The 24,390-nt window shown below is 40.6% G+C and overlaps 1 protein-coding gene across 1 annotated transcript in view; it reads left to right on the top strand.

Annotated features, from left to right (window-relative positions):
• The window catches only part of TPH2 (tryptophan hydroxylase 2), a 288,043-nt gene extending 267,179 nt beyond the window's left edge, over positions 1 to 20,864 (top strand). Inside the window, exons 9-11 of the mRNA XM_089674199.1 lie at positions 3,868 to 3,963; positions 20,104 to 20,237; positions 20,343 to 20,864. Coding sequence (XP_089530325.1) covers positions 3,868 to 3,963; positions 20,104 to 20,237; positions 20,343 to 20,517 — 405 coding nt within the window. The 3' untranslated portion in view covers positions 20,518 to 20,864. The remainder of the gene's footprint in view (positions 1 to 3,867; positions 3,964 to 20,103; positions 20,238 to 20,342) is intronic.
• Positions 20,865 to 24,390: the final 3,526 nt, after the last annotated feature.

Raw genomic sequence — 24,390 nt, 5'->3', positions numbered from 1 at the left:
CTGGAATTTTTTTTTTATATTAATAATGGCGGCAATCAGTGACTTATAGTGGCGATCAATGATTTATGGAGGCGATCAACGACTTATGGTGGGACTGCAGGACTGTGGCGGACATTCTGACACTGGGGGGGAACTAACTTGGGGTCACTGACATCCCCAGTGACACCAATACAGTGATCAGTGCAAAAAAAACAAAAACACTGACACTGTACTAATGGCACTGGGGAGGAAGGGGTTACATTTTTTAGGCAATCAAAGGGTTAACTGTGTGAGGGGAGTGTTTTACTAGGGGGCGGGGGGTGTGTACTTCACAGAAACACACTGATCCTGAGAGCTAAACTCCGATCTCAGGAACAGTGTGTTGGGAACTGACAGGGAGCAGAGCTGCATTGAAAACAATGCAGCTGTGCTCTGTGTCAGTGATTGCAAGCAATCGCCGGGACCCGGTGGGTAATGACCAGCCAGGACCCGGTGATTGACATCCGCGACCACGATCAGCGGCGCAGGTAGGGTGGTCACGTGCCTCGCGCGTGCCCCCCTACCCGATATGGAAATCACGTTTATATATGTGATTTTGTGCAGTGGTACCGCCCTGCCGCAGTATATGTACTGTGGCTGGTCGGCAACTGGTTAAACAGACACCTTTCAGGGCAAAGTGTCAGTTTCTGTGAAAATGTCCCCCTCCCGCTTGACCAAATGATACATTGGTAACACTTTTCTGCCACTCTTTAGTATGGAGGAGCATAGCTATCCTCCCATGTGACAGGGCTTAAATATAAAAGCCAATTGCTAGGCCCAAGCACTGTCATATGACTGAAGGTGTAACTTCAAGGATCCTTCTAGTATTCAACACCAGCTGGAACTGGGGATTTTAGTACCAGGAAGGAAGGAGGGATCAGGGAATAGTAGCAGTAGGTCAGAAGTCCTCTTATCACAGACACTGTCTCTTTGCCATGAATATGTTAGGCTTTATTTCTTCTGGTGATGAGTTTTTGTCTCTTGCATTTGCTATGCTATATCTAGGGGCAGGGATGGACTGACAACTCATGGGGCCCCCGGGCAATAGGGCTTTGTCCTCGCCCACACTCAAACCTCACCCAAAAAAGCATATGAAAGGTACCAGGGGCATCTCATGGGCCCCCCTACTGACCCCTGGGCCCTCGGGCAGTGCCCAAGTTCCCAAATGATCAGTCCGCTTCCTGCCTAGAGGTAATTTCTGGCTATTGGGGTTAGGGGTAGAAGATGTGACAAACTAATGTGGGTTAGCAAAAACTAAGCTGTGGTCAAAGTTTGCTGTCTTCCATTTTGGAGTATCTGGGTAGAAAACAGGAATACATGGACAGTCATTCTCTTGTCAGCCAACTAAAATCTTAGATGGCCAAGTTCCTGGTGGTTTAGTCTCTGCTATATAAGTAATTTGATTCAACGGCCATTAAGAAATGTATGGAGTGTGCTGAGCCTTGAAGGAGGTTATCTAACTGTCATTATTTTGCTTTTAAAGCCATCTATGCATTGCATGCTCTCGGGCTGAAAATATGGCACATCCCTAAGATTACTCCTGTAATAACCTGAAAAAACGGTGAATTTGATAATTGCTATTTGCAGTGCAGCCTACAGTACATTTTCTAAAAAATAAAAAATAATATTGTGTATTGTTTAATTATTACTTGCTGTGCATGCTAGGCTGGTAGGCCTGTTGAACTTACATATGTGGTGGTGTTTTATAAGAAACTATTCTTGCCATTTTACACTTGTAATTGCTTTATCTGTCAAGTCTTGTAAAGAGACCAGATAAATACCCCATGCTTTTTACACTGTACGGTTTTCCATTTTTTAAATATTTTTTTTGCAGTAAATTGAAGGGTATAATTTAAACAATGGGTGCTGCAGCTTATGCCATTGGAAAATAGGTGCGGTGGTAGTGGATGTGGCAGAGATAATGCCAATGGCTCCACCATGCAAAAATTCAGGGTGGCACGAACTGTAGCTTCAACTGTAGCCAGACTGACATCAGTGATAAATAACAGCAGTGGCCACTCTTTTACATTCTTCCATCTAAAATAGTATTCTCAGAATATTTTCAAGTATGACTACATGACTTAAGGTGGGAATACACAATTAGAAAATCTACCGATCAAGAGGCGTTCGTTGGTCGAAATAATGGCCCACATTAACCAATCTAAAAAAATTGTTCGTTTGGCAATACATAGTGTTGACACCTTCCATACCAGTGGAAGTGATGCAGTGTGCATGTGACCTTGTAGCCATGCCCTTCCGGCCAGAACGAGCGATACCTGTGTTTCCCCAAAAATAATACACTGACTTATTTTTTTTGGCTCAAAAATCACACACTAGGTCTTAATTTCGGGGTAGGTCTTATTTTTTAAATGTCCAGGTGGGGACAGGGGGTGCAGAGGTGAGCTGCAGGCAGTTGTGGATGAGGGTTATTATGAAGAGGGTCGGCTAATGACAGTTGTGAGCTGCAGTCAGGTGTTGCAGGGTTGACTTGACAGGTGAGTTTCAGACAGGGTGCAGTGTTGAGCCACAGACAGGGTGCAGGGGTGAGTTGCAGACGTGGGATGCAGAGGTGAGCTGTGGCCAGGGGGTGCAGAGCTGAGCTGTGGCTGGGGGGTACAAAAGTGGGTTGCAAATCAGCTCAGCTCTTCAGCGCCTCAGCAGCAGCTCACCTATGCACCCTGTCTGCAACTCACCTGACTCAGTTTACCTCTGCAACACCTAGACTGCAGCTCACCTTTGCACATCCCCCCCTGCCCCTCCACTGCCCTCATATGGTTAGCTAGCTTTGCAAAACACAGCTGTCAGCACTCCGCCCTTCTCTAAAGTAACTCCCGTTTCGTGTCCTATCTTCCCACACAGTGCACCAAGCGCACTTACTCACCGCTCCGCCTCTTCCCCACTGGCCGGTGATCACCATTGGGGCATCAGGGTCCATGCATTAGGCTGCAGGAGAAGGCATAGTAAGCACTTTTTTCCAATATAGTCTATTCTGTCAATGGATATCTTTTGATAAGTCACACTTGTACCAAAAATAGGAAAATGTGAGATCCAGCAAAAAAAGGCTCCTCAAGCATGTGTCTTTTACAGTGGCTCACTAGCAAAGTAGACTGGTTAATGAGAACATAATGGGGTCCATTAGCAAACCAGGATGGGGTTCTTCATCCTTCCCAGTTAGTGGCAGCTCATCAAGGAGGCCTCTTGTGTCCTGGTTCTGTATGAAAAGATCATTAGGTCTGTAACTATGGTCAAGTACGAAATTAATAAACTCATCTTTTTTATGTATAAATACTGAAGACAGCATGCATCTATATATCTCATGGAGTAGAATGAGAAAGAATCTCAAAGTCACAGCTTTGGACAAGTGTGGGTGGTAAGCCATGCATGAAAATGTGGACGGGTTCAGAGGATCTTTCAACATTACTGTATCCTGTGACAGCAGTGGGATGAGCAGGAACATAACATGACATTTTTAACCCATTTTTCAATTGTGCCATGGCAACAATAATGTCAGTGATTAGAGTGATCAGAGTGAGAATGTTATGCTTGGAAATGGTAGAAACCCAGGTTTGCAGAATGATAGGCACATTATCAGTAATAAACAGCGAGATGCCTGCTGACTATTTGTGCCATTGGATGCTCACTACAAAAGCAAAACTGGGACATTTTCAAAGACTAGCCAAAGGGGGTTGTAGTGTAAAGCTACGCTCTATGCCCAACTAATCCATGCTCTCTCTAATCACGAGTTTATTAACAAAAATATCATGCATTTCTAACTGAAAACTGTTATAATACTGCTTATCTCATAATTGCCTAATTTTCTAATGCAATGTTATTTTGTTTGCTTTCTAGTGCTACTTTTTTACTATTGAGTTTGGTCTTTGCAAACAAGATGGACAGTTACGTGTATATGGTGCAGGACTGCTATCTTCCATTGGGGAACTCAAAGTAAGTTGATACAGGCAGAGCATACCCAGACATTATCATGGTAGACTTCATTGTCAAAGGTGAACTACAGCCAGTAAAGTATAGAAATGGGCTACTGGCTGTAGCTCTGATCCTGCCAGAAATGTGGTAAGCTTAAAACTTTCTATGCTCTCTATATCTACTGACTGATATTGGATACATTGTTCCTAACCAGGGGCGGACTGACAACTCATGGGGCCCCCGGGCAATAGGGGATTGTGGGGCCCCTGTGTCCTTGCCCAAACTCAAAAAAGCCTATGACAAAGGTACCAGGGGCATCTCATGGGGCCCCCTACTGACCCCGGGCCCTCGGGCAGTGCCCAAGTTTCCAAATGGTCAGTCCGCCCCTGTTCCTAACTCTCCATGTGGACTACAGAGCATATTCTCCCTATGTAGTGAAGGAGATGGTTAGCTGTTCTATAGCTCTGAATGCAGACAGATTTGTCCCTGCACTGAAGCACACACTTGAATATGTGTAAAGATCCATACAGCCGCTGTACCTGTCAGACTCTCAATGAATTCCTATACAGGCTTCCAGGTGCGGCTGTAAGCTACTCTGGGCACATTAACAAACCATGTCATGGTTTATTCATGTCATGGTAAACAGTCTTCGTAAAGGACTCACCAAGCTGGGGTAGCTGGAGCCGTCAAGTTAAGCACCTCACATGAAGGCAATGACACATTTTAAATGACATGTTAAAGGTAATGTTTTATTCTATCTTTATTCTGTGTTCACAGATGTCCCACTATATATATTTTTTAATATGTATTTAAACTTTACCATCATATATCATCAGTGACAGTGTTCTTGCTGTAAAGCATTCAGTACCAATTTGCCTTCATTTGCAGCGGAGCTTTGACTGAAAAAGTACTGCAGCTTATTTATTAAATGAAAATCCAAAGTGTATTCTAAAGGTATTCCACAAAGGCAACACAAGGAAAATGAGAAAGAAAGATAAATGATAAAATAAAGAAAAAAGAGAGAACGAACAAAAAGAAAAGGATAAAAGAAAATAAATGATGTTGTTTGCAGCTGAAAGACTTCCAAATATAAAATAATGTTAAACTAGTGCTATTTCAAGTGACAAGAGCTGTTTATGACAATTTAAGATTTTCTCTGAAGGCAGACAATAAATACTCCATTATGTTGAAATCTTTTGTTATGTTGCAGGTACTGTCTTACGGGCATAGTGTAAATTGAAGTACTGGCTGAAAAACCTTGTGCAAGAGTTATCTAAAATCATTCTTAACCTGAGAGGTAAAAACATTGTATGCCTGGTGCATTACCCTCAGGAAATAAAATCATAAATTCTAGCCTTTAGTAGTCAATCATTACAAAGTAGACAGTATCTTTCAAGCACCTAGTTATAGTAAAGATCTATAGTTCATAAAAAATAATCACCTTTTTACAAGGCAACACAGCCCATTATCCGAGGAACAATATGGCACATATCACTTTTTAGTGACAGAGGTTTAGCTACAGGTATTCTATTAAATGGAATTAAATAATCAGACTGACTACTATTTCCAGCACAGTCAACAATCTTTAAATGCATTTGTTGACCATAAAATGTAAAGTTAAATTTCCAAGTTAGGCTTTGATTGTAAAATGGTTCTGTACTAATATAGCAATATGTAAACGTTTGATTTAATTAGGAATTTTAGTTTTAGTCTTGCAGTTCCAGAGTTCCTAGTAATTTAGATGCGTAGACAGTATGTAGAAACTTACATTATTCTGCTTTTAGTCTTTAATGTAGTATCCCGTGGAGAGGGATTGTTTGATACTCCATATATGACACAAGTGGAGATGACACCATCTGCATAGGTGATCAGCTGACAAAAGACAGCTGCATAAATTATAGATGATTCATGTTGTTTTATGGCTTGTCTGTTGTTTCTGAAAGTGTGAGCCATGTAAAAACATGATTTGTGTCAAAACGGACCATGGCTCATCCGTGTTTAGGGTTTTCATCAAACCTGAATGCCTGCAGATGTAAAAAACTGCCATTTAAAATAACCATGTGTTCTTTAAAAATACATAGTATGATTTATGTATATGTACAGTTAGCAGCTAGATATAAGGGAAGAGTTGAATGAGCAAAGTGCTGGCACTCATCATTGTGATAATATTCCTCCATTTACCAGTCACAGACTGGAGCTGGGCTTTGACCAAGCAGTAATGCTCACTTGAAAAAATGACCTGGCTGTGTCTTCTGGTAAGGGTGCCAGGATTACAAGGCTAGCTAAATATAAGTAAAATTTTTGTAAGACAGTTGATTCATAATATAATTTAACTGTTCATTTAACTGTTTGGGATAATTAATCAATTAGAACAGCGCTCCTCACTAATAATATACTTTTTAGTGCAACCAAAAAAGAGAACACCAATATTAGTGCAATCAAAGGAAAATCAATAAATAAATAAGTACATTGGTACAACTAGAAAAATTCCTAAATCATGCATAAAAAAGTGACTAAATGATTATGTAAATAAATCAATATTCATAAATAAATCAGTGTCCAAAAAAGTCCATAAAATATATATAGTGAAAAGTGTATGTATGTGTATATATATATATATATACATATATATATATACATATACAGTGTGTATGTGTGTGTATATATATATATATATATATATATATATATATATATGACACTTCACCTCACCTAACAGCCGCTGCCCTTCCCTCCTCCTACCACTCCATCCCCCACAGCCGTTTCCTCCTGTGCCTCTACCCCCTCCCTCCTAGATTGTACGCTCGAAAGAGTAGGGCCCTCTAACCCCTCGTGTGCTGTTTGATGTTACTGTTCTGTTTCATGTATTGTCCCCCCTCTATTGTACAGCGCTGAGCAAACCCTTTGGCGCTATATAAACTCGATAAATAAATAAATAAATAATGGCCATTTTTTGGACACTGATTTATTTCTTATACATGATTTAAGAATTTTTCTAGTTGCACCAATGTACTTATTTGTTTGCTGGTTTTCCTTTGTTTGCACTAATATTGATCTTAATTTTTTTGGTTGCACTAATAGGTATATTATTAGTTAGGAGCGCTGTTCTAATTGATTTATTATCTCACTAGTACCTTGGTTTCAAGGATTAGATAGCTGCTCTTCCCCTTTTTGGTTATATTCTTTTTAATTTTTGTTCTTTTGTGGTTTCTTCTATCTAGTGGCGCCATCCACATTTTTTTAACTGTTTGCCTGGTGTTAAGTGTTAATAATGGACTTAATGCACGTGTCCAGCTTAGGCAAAAATTGCATAAAACTAGCCTTCAGTGCAGTCTTAAAATAGGACAGCAGCTATGGCTGCTATACTTACCTGATCTCTAGTGTTGTCCCCTGGAGACCCACCAAGTCACCAATCCAGGGATGCTTGTTTATCAGGTTTGATAATGCCTACCATCATTCAGCCCACTTCCTGTGAACTGAGGATGTCCAGGCTACTATACTATTATATTCTACTGCATATAATGTTTGTATTAAGAGCACCTGGATGGGGCCTGTTACCTCTTAATAAAGTACACTGGTTACAGTTATTTACACTTGCATATAATAAACTCTGTGCAATCAAACAAAATCTGTGTGTGTAGTCTCTCATTCCAGCATTTTCTCAAGTAAGTGAAAAACACAAAACATAACAGAAAACATATTCTACACACAATATCATATTATCTCATTTAAGCAATTACAGTATGAAGTCCACTCTTCTGAAGCAGTTATCATTGGATGACGAAACACATCAAGGGCGTGGCCGGATGACGTCATCACGCTAAGGGGAACTGGAAGTCGGCCATTTTGGATAGGTATCTAAAGCCAAGGCTTTATCTTAAGAGGGAAATGTTCATTTAAAGAGGCAACTGATTCTATGTGCACTAGATGAGGTGCCGTTTTTTTGTGAGTGAATGTTACCCCTTTGTTTTAATAAAATAAGTCTGGTGAGATGATATACTACTCAGTAAGGCTTTTTTATTTATTCTTTTGAGACAACCATGCAGAAAAGATGTTTGTAAGTGGAGAGGTCTACAGTTAAAAGCCATATGAATCCCTTTTAAAGGGCAAGGTGCAATTTGACCTAACTTTTTAGTGGGTTAAATCTGAGGTAAGCGGCTTGGTTGGAAGGTGGAGGAAGCACTGTTTGGTGATCTGCATAATAATCACTGTGCACACTGATTTGGATCTAATTTTGATAATAGAAGGAAAAGTGGATTGTAGTTTTTATTTCACAAGATTGGATGCATACTTTGGATGTTACACTGTAATTGCTTAAAATAGATAATGTGATATTGTGTATATGTTTATTTTACTTAATTGAGAATGTATTTTACGTTATGTTTTGTGTTTTTCACGTAATTGAGAATATGCTTGAATGAGAGACTACACACACACATTTTGTTTGATTGCACAGAGTTTATTTTAATTTGAGGTTTGTAGGTGTGGGAACACATGACAATTGCTGCAGCAATCACAGAGATACAGGCTACTTTTGTATTTTTTGTATGTCCAATAATTTTATATACAGTATATTGTCGTAGTTCGAGTGATTTAATTAATATTATGACTTGAATAATGTAGTATCTCCCTTCACTTTTTTCAGAGATTTTTTATGCCACTCTGTATATTTGTACTTGCACGTTCCTCCCTCCTTAGCTTAACCAATTTAAACTTCTCTGTTCTGATATCAACTAAAAAGTTGGTTCACTCAGCAGGGTGATGCACAACATATTGATTTTTCTCTGTCAAGCTCAGCCCAGTGTACTCCATTAAGCAATGTCACTACATCAGGCTAATACCAGTAGCCATGCCTACTTTTTCAGTCTATGTTCATTGTCATATAACATTTTACAGGTTGAATCTAGCTTTTCTTATAGCTCGACTGTGTAATCAAGCACATCTTTTTGCTCACTGAAACTAGTCTGTTTCGAATAGAAAAACTGACTACTTAAAGTGTAACTAAACCCACAACAATAAAATCATTCTGTATATGCAGTAAAGCATTCTTGTCATACTCACTGTGGAACCTGAGGGGTTAATCTTCTGCATTGTGTAAAAAGGCTGTTTGATCCTTTCCTCTCTGCCCCTGCTATTGTTGAACATGCTGAGTTTGGTGTGTATTGCTAGAGAGGTTTTTTTTTTCTTGGGAGGGTGCATGTGATCAGCACAGGGCCAATCAGCACTGTCCAGACAGAGTCAGAGGTTTCACATCTTCCTAGAGCAGAACTAAAACTCCTCCTACAAGCTTTAACCAGTGCTCTGCTGAAGCCACAAGACTGCTCTAACTGCTGATGAGAAAAGGTATTTAGCAGTTTATATTTACTAAAATAATTGCATTTCCATGTTCCGTGTACTGTGGGAGACCAAATAAAGTGAATGCAAGGTCCTGGGTTTAGTAACACTTTAACTGATGTGAGGTGTACTCAGATGGTCATGCCATTTTTACTATTTTTGTGAAAGAAAAATCCATTTAGTGGATGATCACCCTCAGTAAGGCCTTTCAGGGATATGTGTGTATATTGTTATTCACTTGTATCCTTTTCAGGTAAGAATAAATCAGATTAGTATCAGGCTGTAAGGCTGATCTATCTCCTGCCTGAGCTAAGGGCTGTCAGTTTAAACTCTGTCCTTGCTGCTGACTTTTGTTGAAAGTGGACAACACTTTTAGACAGGACTAGTCATGATCTATCTTATGCAAGAATTCCTATTAGAGTTATTAGGTAAAGCTAAATAAAGGGGCTGGACTAATTTTAAGAATGATAGTTTATGCCCTAACATCTGCCTGACATTAGAACACACTGTCTTCTAGCTTCTGATGGCCAAAAACAGTCCTCAGTAGTTAAACCCACAACAGTAAAATCAGTTTGTATATGCAGTAAAGCATGCTTGTTATACTCACTGTGGAACCAAAGGGGTTAATCCTCTGCATTGTGTAAAAAAGGAAGTTTGATCCTGTCTTCTCTGCTCCTCCTCTTGTTCAAATGCCCATGTTTTATCTCCTGATAAGACAGACTGAACTGTAGCCATTCTTCACATGCTCAGTTTAGTGTGTATTGTATAGACAGATTTTTTTTTTCTTGGGAGAGTACATGTGATCAGCACAGGGCTAATCAGCACTGTCCAGACAGAGGTCAGGGGTTTTGCATCCTCCTAGAGCAGAATGAAAACTCCTCCTACAAACTTTTACCATGTTCTATGTACTGCGGGAGACCAGATATAGTGAATTCAGGGTCCAGGGTTTAAGAACAGTTTAATAAAAATGTAAACACCTACAAGGTTTGATTACTTAATACAGCTATACGCTCTCAGGATCTGGCACAGTGTATGAGATTGTCCATTAAAAGTAGCGACTGTGCAAATTTAGGTGACCTGTGATCCCCAATCATCAAGTTTAAACAAAGTAAATTAAACCTATATCAGAATTCACAGTACCGCAAAATGGGGAACTAATGGGGCCATTCATCACTATGGTAACCAGTTACAAATAATACACTTCCTGGTCTCTGAAATGTGGCTTAAAAGAACCAATCAGGATGGAGATTTTTCTATATTCCAGCCCCCTCCCTATAAAAAAGATGGTTTGCAGCAGTCTTTTATCAGTGTGTGGTGGAGGAAGCACAGAGTTGATAGAGACAGATCACATTCTGCTACAGGGAGAGCCTTAGGAATGGATTCTATGACCCAAACGAACAAACCTGAGGTGGTATTTTGATGCTGTTCGAGGAAGTGTTTGGGGACACTATGTTCTGTTCCCCAAAATGCTTTCTTAAGGTTCTGAGGGTCCTGCTTACATAAAACAGACCGGAAGGGCAAGTGAGGCAATATACCACATATTCTGATGAGTATTTCCTGAAATTCTTTAATGGTATATATTTTTTCTTTTGAAAATCCTTTTGACCTTGTCTAACAAATGGGCACATGAGGCACAATTATTTCTTACACTTGTACATGCCTTTTACACTAAGGAATGTGAATGAAGGACCCCAGGTTTTCTGGTGTGTTTTGAGTTTGCTGGGTGCAATCCAGCTCTCAATATTGCGGGCCTTATGGTAAGATACTTTACAATGGGGTGGTAGAAAAGACTGTAGGAAAGGGTCTTCTAGCAAGATGGACCAATATTTTTGAACACTCCCTCCATTTTCTTATATTGTGCATGATATTGGGTCGTAAATCGAATTGGTTATCTTTTATTGGTGGTAGTATGTTGTTTGGAATGTTTTTGCTGATTATTGTATAAATGCTTCCTGGTCTAAACAAGCTGGATATCCTTTTTCCAGGAATTTTTCTGTGAGATTGACCTCATGTACCAAATATTCTTCCTTACTGGTGCAATTGTTCCGCAACCTAGACAATTGACTTTTTGGAATGTTTCTGACCCATCTCGGGTGGTGGCAACTACTAAAATGAAGAAAGGAATTGCCTGCTGTGGGTTTTACATAATTGCTAGTGTATATTTTTGTGCCGTTATGGCGTAATTCTAAATCCAGAAAAGCTAACATATGATGGTCATGGACATGGGTAAAGGAGAACCTCAAGTTGCACTTATTACAATACTGGACTATTTTGGATTTGTTTGTCCAATATTGTAATAAAATACCCACGGTCAGGCAGACCCCTGCAGTTTGTGGTTGATGGCGGTATACCCTGGCTTGTCTTCACAGTACATCTGATAGGCGTTTACACCATTTTTATCTTGTGACTGTCTTTAACTGTGGCTATAAATTTTACTTGTGATACTGCAGTCCTTCTTTTTTCCTTTTTGTACAAAATTATTGGCTATTTATTGTGATCTTTATTTTTCAAATCAATATTGGATACATACTTTTTATTCGATGACTTCAAAAAGAAAGCAATTATACTTTAAAACTCATTGGGATCCTTAAGTCAGGCTTCCAACTCCTTTTGAAATGTCAGTGTCCACCTTCTTAATTGTGCTATCAATACCCTCCCCATTGTCAGAAAAGCCCATGGATGCAGTCGAGGTCAAATAAAAAATCTTTTTCCTTAATCGTGCAATTTTTGTCTTCAAAATATTTTAGACAATTACTATTCAACATTCTGGCAGCCTGAGACAAGAGGGTGCAGTCTCTTGATTGTGCCATACTCCTGTCCAGCAGGATCAGGCTTGCCCTGGCATGGTGGGCCACATGTTAGGTGCTGGAATCAGGAAAATCCTTCATTTCATTGGTTTGAAAGGTGCTCACAATGGATGTCAGCCTATTGGGTTGAGGAAAAGTTCTTGGTATCTTCTTAGAGGACTTGGTCATGGGAGGAATCTCATCTTCCAATTAATAATCCAGAAAACAGGGTTTTCCCTGCAATGCTGGACCTTTTATCTGCAAAGCCATCTGACCAGGATTTAATAGGAAAATGACAGTGGCATACCACTACCATCAAGGAGGAACCAAGAGTCTTTCAGCTCAAAGAGAAGTGGGTCTGCTTCTGGCTTCGGCTCAAATTCACATTCCAGCCCTGATTGCTGTGTATTTTTGCAGGTGTGGAAAATTGGCAGGTGGATTTCATGGGAATGGAATCTGGAGATTGGTCTCTGCCCTGAGGTGTTTTCAGGACCTCTGTTGCAGGTGAGAGACACCAGACATAGACCTCCTTCCATCCAGGTTCACCAGAAACTTAAACAGGATGGTCTCCAGATCCAATAATCCTCTTGCCTTTGCATTTGATGCTTTGATGACTCCATGGGATCAGTTCTACTTGATCTATGCTTTTCCCCTCTCAAGCTCTTTCCTCACCTACCCCCAGGATCAAGCTATGGGCAGATATCGGGAGAGGTAAGTTTCCAAGTTGTCAGCCCTAACCTATTTACCATTTCTTGTGCCACACAAAAATAAATAAAGAAGGTGGTTTTGAGACCCAGAGCCCCTTTTTTCCTGAGGTGGTTTCTTCATTTCTTTACTTCTCTACTCTGCTCTTACACATCCTAAAAATATTTTCCTCTATTATCTGTTTGTATTAGTAGCTGTTTGAGTTTACCTTTGTGTTACAGCACTGTTCCTTAAGTCCTTAAGTCAGACTCTCTGTTTGTCCTCCGTGTAGGGGACAGCCTGCTTCTTGTTCCACTATCACTAGATAGATTCAACAACTCACCATGCATACTTATGATCTCAAGTGAAAAATTCCCCTTTTCCTCTCAAAGCACACTCTACCAGACCAGTTAGTGTTTCTCATGCTTTCCAGCATCAGGCATCTGCTTTTCAGATGTGCAAGTCTTCCACTCGGTTGTGTGTTTCCATTTTATTAAGTTTTACCAGGTGGACGTTCAGGCCTCAACTGATGCTAGTTTTGGTCAATATGCTCTTCAGGTAGCTTTTTGTGTTCTGTTGAGCCACCATAGTTAACCTGTTGGTTTTTGATTTGGGGCCTGTTAGTCTTTTGCTTGCTCACTACCTACTGCTTTTGGATGTTCTGTTGGTTCCAGAATACGTCATCCTCTGTCCTGTAATGTACAGTATGATTAAGAAAGCAGGATTTTTATATTACCTATACAATCCTTTTATTTGTGTACATTACAGGACACATGTCCCTCCCCTCTGTTCGTATGATCCCCTCCTACTTATGCTTGCTAACAAAACTGAGGCATCCTGGTAGTGGGAGGGGTTATATTGGACTGTCGCCACAGCTTTATTTGCCAGTGTTCAATCTCCTGTAGATACCAGCATAGCCCATTGGTTCCAGAATGAATTATCCTGTGTCTTGTAATGTAATCCAAGAAAAGGATTCTGCAGGTAAGACCAAATAAAAATTAAAGTGTGTGCTTTGGAACTCACAACTGTTGCACACAAGTATGCAGTGGTGTGCTACACCTTGTGTGAGGGCAGCCAGCCTATGCCCTTTGGTTTTTCCTTTTGCAGTTATGCCTCCGGAGCAGCAAAGTTGGACACCAGATTTAAAAGCATAGCTCACCTTTTGCATAAATGTAATAAATGCTCATACATTATTAAAAAAGGTTTTTGAATTTTAGTTTGCATAGCATTGCAACAACGTCCTGAGCATAGAGGGTTCAATGCAAAGGCTTCTGCACAGGGGCGGACTGACAACTCATGGGGCCCCCGGGCAATAGGGGATCATGGGGCCCTGTGTCCTTGCCCAAACTCAAAAAAAGCCTATGAAAAAAGTACCAGGGGCATCTCATGGGGCCCCCTACTGACCCCGGGCCCTCGGGCAGTGCCCGAGTTTCCAAATGGTTAGTCCGCCCCTGCTCCTGCATACCCTTCTGTCACATGTAAAAAAAGGAATGAAAGAAGGTGCCACTGAGTGCAGACTGTTAATATTTTAATTGTTACAATTAATTGTTACAATGAAAATATGGACCTAATAATGGACATCTAATTTTGTGCCAACTCACCCCATGTATGTCCTGTAGACCCTTACCCTACTGTCATATGAAGGTATGGACCTACAGTTATGGGTCTGGAAGAAGTAAACGGTGCACTACAATTGTGGTGATGTCACTGCACATGTACTCCATTGATATCTATGCGTCCCACTGTGGTAGCAGATGGGACTTGCAATATTTACATTCACAGATCCTGTGAATGGATAACACGGCTGTGTGGGCAGAACCTCCAAATTCAAAGTAAAGCAGATAGATGAAGGGGGAAGCACTCTGATATAGGTTGTAGATAGCAGTTTGAGTTTGGAAAATATGACCATGTATCATGTGACATCCTATATATGGGCAAATAGGGGGTACTTTGGAGTACACCACTGTTGCACAAAAGTGTATAGTGTACAACTGTGGAATCAAAGCCATTTTTTGAACAGTGAGGGGTAAAATGTCCCCCTTGAAACCACCCCTAATTTTCTCTCCCTCCTCACTGCCAGCACTGCCCCTTTCACCACCACTACAACCCTCATCCTCACTACCAGAACTGCAAAACCCACCCTCCTCACCACCAGCACAATAACTCTTCTCCCCCTTTATACTGCCAGCACACCAACTATCCTTCTTTTATCCCTCCTCTGCTTTCTGCTATCTTTGCCTCACAATTATGAAGGGACCAGCAGGAAGTTCTCCTTTTCTTCTAGTTGATATGCTGCAAGTGCCTGGAAAATTACACAAAACAATGTATGCTCCAACAGAACACTAGAATGTCACTAATCCCCACCTCGTTGAGTCTCACCATTCCAATCATCTCTTTGAATAGTGAAAAGATGTTGCACATATCCTGAATCAGGAGCCACTGATATTTTGAAAAGAACCTCAGCTCCCAAGAACCTGTCCTCTTCCTGTCTTTCACAGATACAAATTAAATGTCCACTGCTGCTGGTGCAGCTGCTGCAACATGGTCAATGTTACGATTTCAGCATGTGGCTGTATTGCATATCTAGTGTATGTCAAGCAGCTTGTGTTGCTACTGCATTTTGGTCAGGAAAAATACTTGCTGGGTATTGCTGTCTAGATACCACATATCTTGTGTATGTCAAGCAGCTTGTGTTGCTACTGCATTTTGGTCAGGAAAAACACTTGCTGGGTATCGCTATCTAGATACCACTCTGGCCTGCCACAGAAGGAAGCCTACTTGATCAGGAACACCAAGTTAAGGGCTAGGGAAAATATATATGTGAACATTCCATGCTGTAGGGCAGCGAGCAGTTTGGTGCCATTGTCACATATGACCTTGCCAGGAACAAAGGTGGCATTAGGTCAGCCAATTCTTGGCTTACCCCTGAAGAACTGGCAAAACCTTTGATCCAGTGTAGCTCCTGTTCCTTCATACCAACATGGCAGCATTTTGTCTGGGACATTGCATATGCTCTGAGGTACTTGGGGGGTTCCTTATTTTAACAAGTCAAAGGATGCAGGCAGTGATGAGAAATGTGTGCAGGTGACTGCATGGTCACCACCTTACCCATCTTATCAGCAATGTGCCCCACTCTGCATCCTTTCCAACCACCAGCAAATTTACTTAGTAGGCCATGAAGAAGCTGGTTTGGGAGCAGCTGTAAAACCACTGACTTTATCAAGTTGGCATTCAGATGCTGTACAGGGGGATGACTATAAGACATTGTTTTCTATGTGGTACCCAAATGATTGATACATTTATCATTGCTGATGAACTGTAATCAAAGGCTGCAGACCACAACAGTTCTGTTGACAGCAGATATCGTAAGAGCCCACACTATCGACCTCTTTAAATTTGTGCTCATAGTTTGCTCACTTTAAAATATTTTGGGAATAATGGGGGGATATGGGGATAGGAGGTGGTTTTCTGAATGTGGTGTTTTGGTTTTGAAGTGTTTTTGTGTGCTCTATGGTGTGGTACTGTGAAAAAGAGAGCCTACAAACTGTACCATCAAACTGTTGTGCCAGTAGCCAATTTCCAAGTTGGGGGTTTTAGCTTTTAGCTATTTTTTGCAATTTAAAAAAAATTGCAATTTTCTGATCCTGGGGTTCAACAGATGACACATGAAGCACACCCAAGCTCGCTCACCCATAAACTTTTAATAGGTTTGAAAAATCTAATATAAATAAACCTGCTCAATTATAATTATTATAGACTGAATATTCAGATTGTCTAATTTTAATTTTAACTCGTTTCTGGAGCTGAAACCATAATAGAATCCCTGGTATATGACCTGAATACAGTTCAACACACTTTCTGTCCTGTAATCATGGTTAAGGTCCTCACCTATCTGATAAGTGTCTATAAGAAAAATGGCTGCTCAAGTTCATTTTCTCTGCCCCCCCCCCATTACCCCACCACCCGCTGGTAGATTAAAGCTGGCCAAGCAGTTATAAAATTTTGTTGAAAATGTTTCATTTTAAGAAAGTTCACTCAATTTTCTAAATTGCTAATGCGGCCAAATCAGCTTTTGTTTTCAACTGACAAGAAAATGCAAAGGAGCAGGATGGAACATATTTCTCAAATAAACTTATTGTTAAGAGTCAATGTGGTTTTTGTTTAGTAAAGCCTATTCATTCCAAAATCAAACACTAAAAGTAAATAAAATGTATACATTTCTTACAAATTTTTGCTTGGACATCTACAAGTTTATGGCCAGCTTAACAGCATTGTACAGAGCAAAAGAACCCTGACTGTCCAAGTGTGTTCCCAACCACATTTGCCAGTCTGTTGTTGTACACAGGAGGACAACATAATTACTGATTCAAGTATCTATGCCAACTGTAAATAAAAATCCATGTGATTCTTTTTCAAATCATAGTTAAAGTGGTTGTAAACCCCAAAGTTTTTTTAGCTTCATGTCTTCTGTGCATGAAGTTCAAAAAACCTTATGTTTGCTGCCCCCCCAATACTCACCTGAGCCCCCTCTCACTCCAGCGATCTGCTGTGCACCCTCTCGATCTCTCTCTCGATGTAGCCTTTACAACCACTTTAACTATGCTTTTCAAATCATAGTTAAAGTGTTTGTAAAGGCTGAAGGTTTTTTACTTTCATGCATTCTAAGTCCATTCAGGTTTGAGATATACATAGCTCTGCTAAACCACACAGCCCTACCTGGCAGTGCAGCAGACCTAATTTGTCTCTGATGCCAATCTGTAACACAGGTTTCCTCCCCTCTTACCCTATGAGCAGACAGTGAAAGGAAAAGCAGCACACTGGCAAGCTGATCCCTCTGTCACTTTCCCCTCTTCTGTTAGACTGCATTTGTATGGCATTTAGCCATGCTGTGAATCCCAGCGGCAAGTATCAACTGATCCTGTGGCTGTGATTGACAGTTGTGTGTGGATACCTGTGGCTGCCGGGCCCATACAGTGCAATGACAAGATGCCAGTGGCTGCAGCTATTTGTTACTGTTCACACAGTGAGTGATTATCTGATCTTGTTTGGATGCACTATGATGCACACGGTTGCAGTGTGGTCACATTCACTTGTAAATCTCTTTTCCCTGCCTTTTCAAGTATATGTAAACCCTCACCTTGTGAAACATCCCATTCAGTTTAAATAGAAATGAAAGTTAAAACATTTGTGAATACATAAAAAATATTAAAAATACATTTCCTCCTTTTTTATAAGTGATCACATACCAGGGGCGGACTGACCATTTGGAAACTCGGGCACTGCCCGAGGGCCCGGGGTCAGTAGGAGGCCCCATGAGATGCCCCTGGTACCTTTTTCATAGGCTTTTTTGAGTTTGGGCAAGGACACAGGGGCCCCATGATCCCCTATTGCCCAGGGACCCCATGAGTTGTCAGTCCGCCCCTGTCACATACCCTCTGTTCTCAAATACATAAGGATCTTAGAGAGCAGGAGTAGGAGAAGTAGCAGCAGCACATTGATCTTCCCAGCAAATGGCTGTTCAGGTATATCAGCAGAATTCTGATTATTGGAGGAGAGCAGGCTAAGTTCTTAGCACAGTTAGAATACTGAACACACTGTGCTCTCCTGCCTAGTGCGGTCAGTTTTTAATAGGAAAGCAGAGGGACTGGCAGGAACAGCAGAGATTTCAAACAAATGAAGCAATACAAAGAGAACAAGATACTTTTTCATACAATTACATTGTACAGCAGACACATACACTATATTGCCAAAAGTATTGGGACACCCCTCCAAATCATTGGAATCAGGTATTCCAGTCACTTCATTGGCCACAGGTGTATAAAATAAAGCACCTAGGCATGCAGACTGCTTCTACAAACATTTGTGAAAGAATGGATCACTCTCAGGCGCTCAGGAAATTGAAGTGTGGTACCGTGATAGGTTGCCACCTGTGCAAAAGTCCATCCATTTAATTTCCTTGCTACTAAATATTCCACGGTCAACTGTTAGTGGTATTATAACAAAGTGGAAGCAACTGGGAATAACAGCAACTCAGCCACAAAGTCATAGGCCATGCTAAAGTGCACAGTGCGCAGAAGTCGCCAACTGTCTACAGAGTCAATAGTTTAGCTGGCCGTTTCCAATAAAACAGTACTTTCCTGACTGCATTGTGCCAAGTGTAAAGTTTGGTGGAGGGGGGATTATGATGTGGAGTTGTGTTTCAGGGGTTGGACTTGGCCCCTTAGTTCCAGTGAAGGGAACTCTTAAGGTGTCAGCATACCAAGACATTTTGGATAATTTCATGCTCCCAACATTGTGGGAAGAGTTTGGGGATGGCCCCTTCCTGTTCCTACATGACTGCACGCCAGTGCACAAAGCAAGGTCCATAAAGACATAGATGGGGTGGAGGAACTTGACTGGCCTGCACAGAGTCCTGACCTCAACCCGATAGAACACCTTTGGGATGAATTAGAGTGTAGACAGCGAGCTAGGCCTACGCATCCGACATCAGTGCCTGATCTTACAAATGCACTTCTGGAAGAATGGTCAAACATTCTCATAGACACACTCCTAAACCTTGTGGACAGCCAGCCCAGAAGATTTGAAGCTGTTATAGCTGCAAAGAGTGGGCCAACTCAATATTGAACCTTATGGACTAAGACTGAGATGCCATTAAAGTTCATGTGCTTGTAAAGGCAGGCGTCCGAATACTTTTGGTAATATAGTGTATCAAGAATATGAAATGTTGGGTTAACATATTCTTTAAGTAGGAGCTGCTGATAGACAGTAAAAGCATGGCTCAACAGTATGTTTTTTACCACCCTCCAATTGCAAGTGGAAATGAGCCCTTACATCTTTTATATCTGCCTGGAGTTCCATTAAATAGTAATTTAAATACAGTATTTGCTTTGAGCTTGGGTTAGAGTTCTGAATACACAGGTATAATATTGATTAAATGGAATGCTTGACACACTTTTGTTCAGCTCTGATTCATATATAATCTGTTACATGTAGAAAAAATGTGTTTAATATCCCTGATAGCTCCTGTCTTTGTTATGCTGTTTATCTGTTCTGCTCAGAATCATGCATAGTACACAACCTTTCATAATATTTTATGCATGCACAACATTATTAATAACAATTAGAAATAATTCATTTTTTTCTTACACTTTTCTGGATTTATGGGCATTCTACACCCAAATATTTCTTCCAGCTAATTTTTTTTTAATTAATTAAATGCTTAAATTTAAATTTTTACAATGTGTGTTCAACTTATAAGAATGTATCCAAACCTACAGCAAATAACTTGTAAGAATTGTTTGCCTTTATATCTTTAAGCACTTCTTAAAAAGGTGTTGTGTTTTTTTTTTTCTTACAGCATGCCTTGTCTGACAAAGCTACTGTGAAAACGTTTGATCCAAAGACAACTTGCTTGCAAGAATGTCTTATCACTACCTTTCAGGATTTGTACTTTGTGTCAGAAAGCTTTGATGAAGCCAAGGAAAAGATGAGGTACATTTAGTTGTTAAGAAAAAAGACAGAAACCAAAAAAAAAAAAATAGATCATAACCAGTGGTACTATTCTTACTTGCTTTTTTCTGTCTTTTAATTATTTAGAGAGTTTGCCAAGTCAATCAACCGTCCCTTCTCAGTTTACTTCAATCCTTATACCCAGAGTGTGGAAATCCTTAAGGACACCAGGAGCATTGAAAATGTTGTCCAAGACCTGCGTAGTGACCTCAACACAGTGTGTGATGCTTTAACGAAAATGAATAAATATTTGGGCATATGATTTTCACTGAACAAAGAAGTGATCCTCAGTAGACATCTTCAGGTATTTTCATCTTAAAGTAACCCTGGCCCTCTTAAAAAGGATACTTTACAGGTAAAAGAAGTCTGTAAATACCTTATCTGCTATCTGTGCCGACTGAACACTGCTCTGTTCCTGAGAAATGTTCTGCTTTCTGATTCCTGTAAGTGTTGATCTCCTGGGCAAGGCTGCTGTTAGAAATCACAAGGCCCTGCACAGGTGCAAGTGTACGGTCCCAAACAAACAATACGCATTCAGGGCCACTCACCCACACCTGCACACTAATCAAATTAGGACCTACAGCTGAGTTCATGCAGCCACTGCATCCTTTAGAGCAAGGGTCTCCAAACTATGGACCTCCAGCTGTTGAAGTACTACAAGTCCCATCATGCTTCTGCCTCTGGGAGTCTTGCCTGTGGCTGTCAGGGTCTTGCAAGGCCTCATGGGACTTGCAGTTCCTCAACACCTGTAGGTCCATAGTTTGGAGACTCCTGCTTTAGAGTAACAGATGGCAACACATTGCTCATCATTCGCACTGTATGGTCCATAGAACCCACGTAAATGAACCTTTCATTTTTTTAAACAGTTTTTTACATTTAAAAAAAATAATTTTTAACATCTTTGTTATTTTTTAAACATTTTTTTAAATTATTTTTTACATTGTTTTTTTCAACGCTGTTGGGGGGACTTAGGTGAAATATCACAGGTCTAAACAGACCCCTGACATCTCGTCTTTGGGACAGAGAAAGGAATTGAGGACACTGAGTCTCCAATTCCTTTCCCTACAGTATCAGCATTGAAGATGAATGAGCAGAAGACAGAGGTTGAACAGTACTGATCACTCACTGTTTCCATTCAGCACCTGGCGGGAGAGGAAAGTCGGCAGCCAGTGGAGCTTTGGGGGGGGGGGGGGGGTCAGTCACACGAGGAAGCACATAAGGGGGATCAGCAGAGTGGGGGAAATTATAGGAACTGCACTGTGTGTGTGTGTCTCTCTCTAGCAGCTTAACCATTAGCCTACAGGGCACTTATACCCCCTTCCTGGCCAGGCCAATTTCCAGCTTTCAGCGCTGTCACACTTTGAATGACAATTGCGTGGTCATGCAACACTGTACCCATAAGAAATTTGTATCATTTTTTTGTGTGACAGATAGAGCTTTAATTTGGTGGTATTTAATCACCTCTGGGTTTTTTATTTTTTCTTAAACCAAAAACCACTGAACATTTTGAAAAATAAATTTTTTTTTTAGTTTTTGTTATACAATTTTGTAAATAAGTGATTTTTCTCCTTCATTGATGTGCGCTAATGAGGCTGTAGTGATGGGCACTGATAGGCTGCACTGATGGACACTAATAGGTGGCACTGATGAGGAGGCACTGGTAGGTGGCACTGATGTGCATTGACAGGCATCACTGATGGGCACTGAAAGGCAGCACTCATATATGGCACTGATAGGCGGCACAGACTGGCACTGTTAGGTGGCACAGACTGGCACTGTTAGGTGGCACTGATAGGCAGCACTGACGGGCACTGATAGGCTGCACTGATGCACACTGATAGGTGGCACTGACTGGCACTGATAGGTGGCACTGATTGGCAGCACTGATAGGTGGCACTTACTGGCACTGATGGGTGACACTGAAAGGAAGCTCAGATGGGCACTGATATGGCACTGATGAGCACTGAAATGTGGCACTGATGAGCACTGGCAGGTGGCATGGATAAGCACTGACAGCTGGCACTGATGGATACTGACAGGTGGCACTGCTGGGGCTACACAGATTATCAGGGCACACTGATCATCAGTGCTCTGATGATCTGTGTACATGTCCCCTCCGAGGAATGCCGATTACCGGCTCTCCTCTCCTCACGAGGTGACAGCTTGTGAGGAGAGAAAAGCAGATAACCGGCATTTCCCTGTTTACATGTGATCAGCTGTGATTGGACACAGCTGATCACATGAGCGAGCCGACATCTTCGGCTCTTTCCCTTGATCTGTGATCCACTGTGTCCGAGGGACACAGTGCACCGCCGATCGCCACGCTGTGCACTCCTGGAGCCACACATGCGCGGTTAGAATGGGAGGACGTCATATGACGTCCTCCCAGAACGAGAAACCTGCCTTGAGTCCGTCATTTTAATATATGGCAGGCGGGAGGCAGTTAAAGCCAGTGGGAAGGAGAGGGAAGAAACCTGCTTTCAGCTGCTGCAGGGAGAGAGCAGCAATGTGCATCATTCCTGTATTTTCCCCCCTAGCTGTGCCGCATCAATCCCCCTCCCTGTCCAGGCCCCCTTCTGGAGGATCGGTGGTCCTCCCCTATCAGCGGCCCTGCTGTATGGGACCAGTTGGAGTTGCATGGAAAGTTTCTATGTGGACTTTCTCAGGACAGGAGCAGCATTTGGAAACACAGGCAGCAAGAAAAGTTAGTATTTACAGACTTCTTTACAGTAATAGCTTTATTAAAAAATATTTGCTATAGTTACAGGGTTGCTTTAAAAATAAAACATCATAATCAAAATGGAGGCTATCATTGCTGACCTCTACTGATAATTCTAGTTGCTTAGCTGTCATGCTGACCTTTCTGATTTAATACTTTGAGTTTTTGATGCAGAAGAAGTATGTAATTAGAAATTTCTGATTTTTCTGACTTTTTCCAGGTCAGTGAATAAAAAATACTAAAGCTAGCATTTAAATTTAACAGCCATGCAACTAGTATTTTAAGAAGAAGGTCAGTATCGGCAGCCCCTGTGTTTCTCACAAGGCACATTTACTTTACGTATTGAATCTTAACTACTATAGTGAATAATGTTCTTTTTTGGTTCAATCTTCCTCTATTCTATACCACATACTGTAAAATCAGCTTTAACACTCTTTATATTGTAAAATCTCTGTAAAGTACTGAAAAATATCAACACTGCAGTATGGCAAACTGTAGCCAACAACATGTATAGTATATTCACATTATATTGAATTATATTTTTGTGTAAAATACCATGGTGATTCAAATGATAAAGTGTAAGCACTTTAATTTGTTTACCTTCCACATAGAATTTATTTTACATTATTATTTAGTTCAGCAGAAACACACAAAGCCGTACTCCCAGGCTTATCCATCTCTCTCAATCAAGCTCCAAGTGAAAACAGCTGGAAAACCAATTTGAATAAAAATGCCTAGCCGTATTTCTATTTACCAAAACATTAACAAAGATGTTCCTGCTTTCACGCTAATATTGGAAGACCAAACAAAAACGTTTGTTTCTTCAGTCTGAAACTCATGAAATATAAGCACAATATATTTGCTATAATTGCTTAAATAGGTAAGTCAATGTGAAGTGCTGATCTAGTTGTTCAATATCTGTAAAGACAGTACTGATTAAGCTTGCTCTGACACCGTAGATTCTTGTAAAGTAGAAAATGTACAAAGCTCACTTCATCCAGTCTGGAACACAATACAGAACATTTAAGGTGATGGAGCAGGATTTTTTTTTTTTGCAATACAGTTGAAAATTTAAACAAGGCTAGCAGTTAAATCTAAGTCTTTAAAGCAGAACTATCATAGTTAAACAAAAACAAAAAACAAAACCAAAAAAATACTGTACATTCAAGGTAAATGAATTAAAATATATATTTACTATTGTATATTATTTATTCATTAAAATGTCAGCTAAATAATACTCTTCATCCATTATAAATAATGATAAATAATAATATATAATTCTGTAAATATTTAATAAATATAAATTATATAATTTTTTTTTAGTTTGGATGACACAGTTGAAAGTGTTCTGAAATGTGATCTACAGTGGATTGTTCCTCAAAGAGCAGTATAGCAGCAGCTGTAAGGTGTTCAAGA

The sequence above is a fragment of the Staurois parvus genome, unplaced genomic scaffold (assembly GCF_062004578.1).
Source record: "Staurois parvus isolate SC_StPar_1 unplaced genomic scaffold, SC_StPar_1.0 ptg000147l, whole genome shotgun sequence".
NCBI classification, from domain to species: domain Eukaryota; kingdom Metazoa; phylum Chordata; class Amphibia; order Anura; family Ranidae; genus Staurois; species Staurois parvus.
This window is presented reverse-complemented; position numbering and strand designations above follow the sequence as displayed.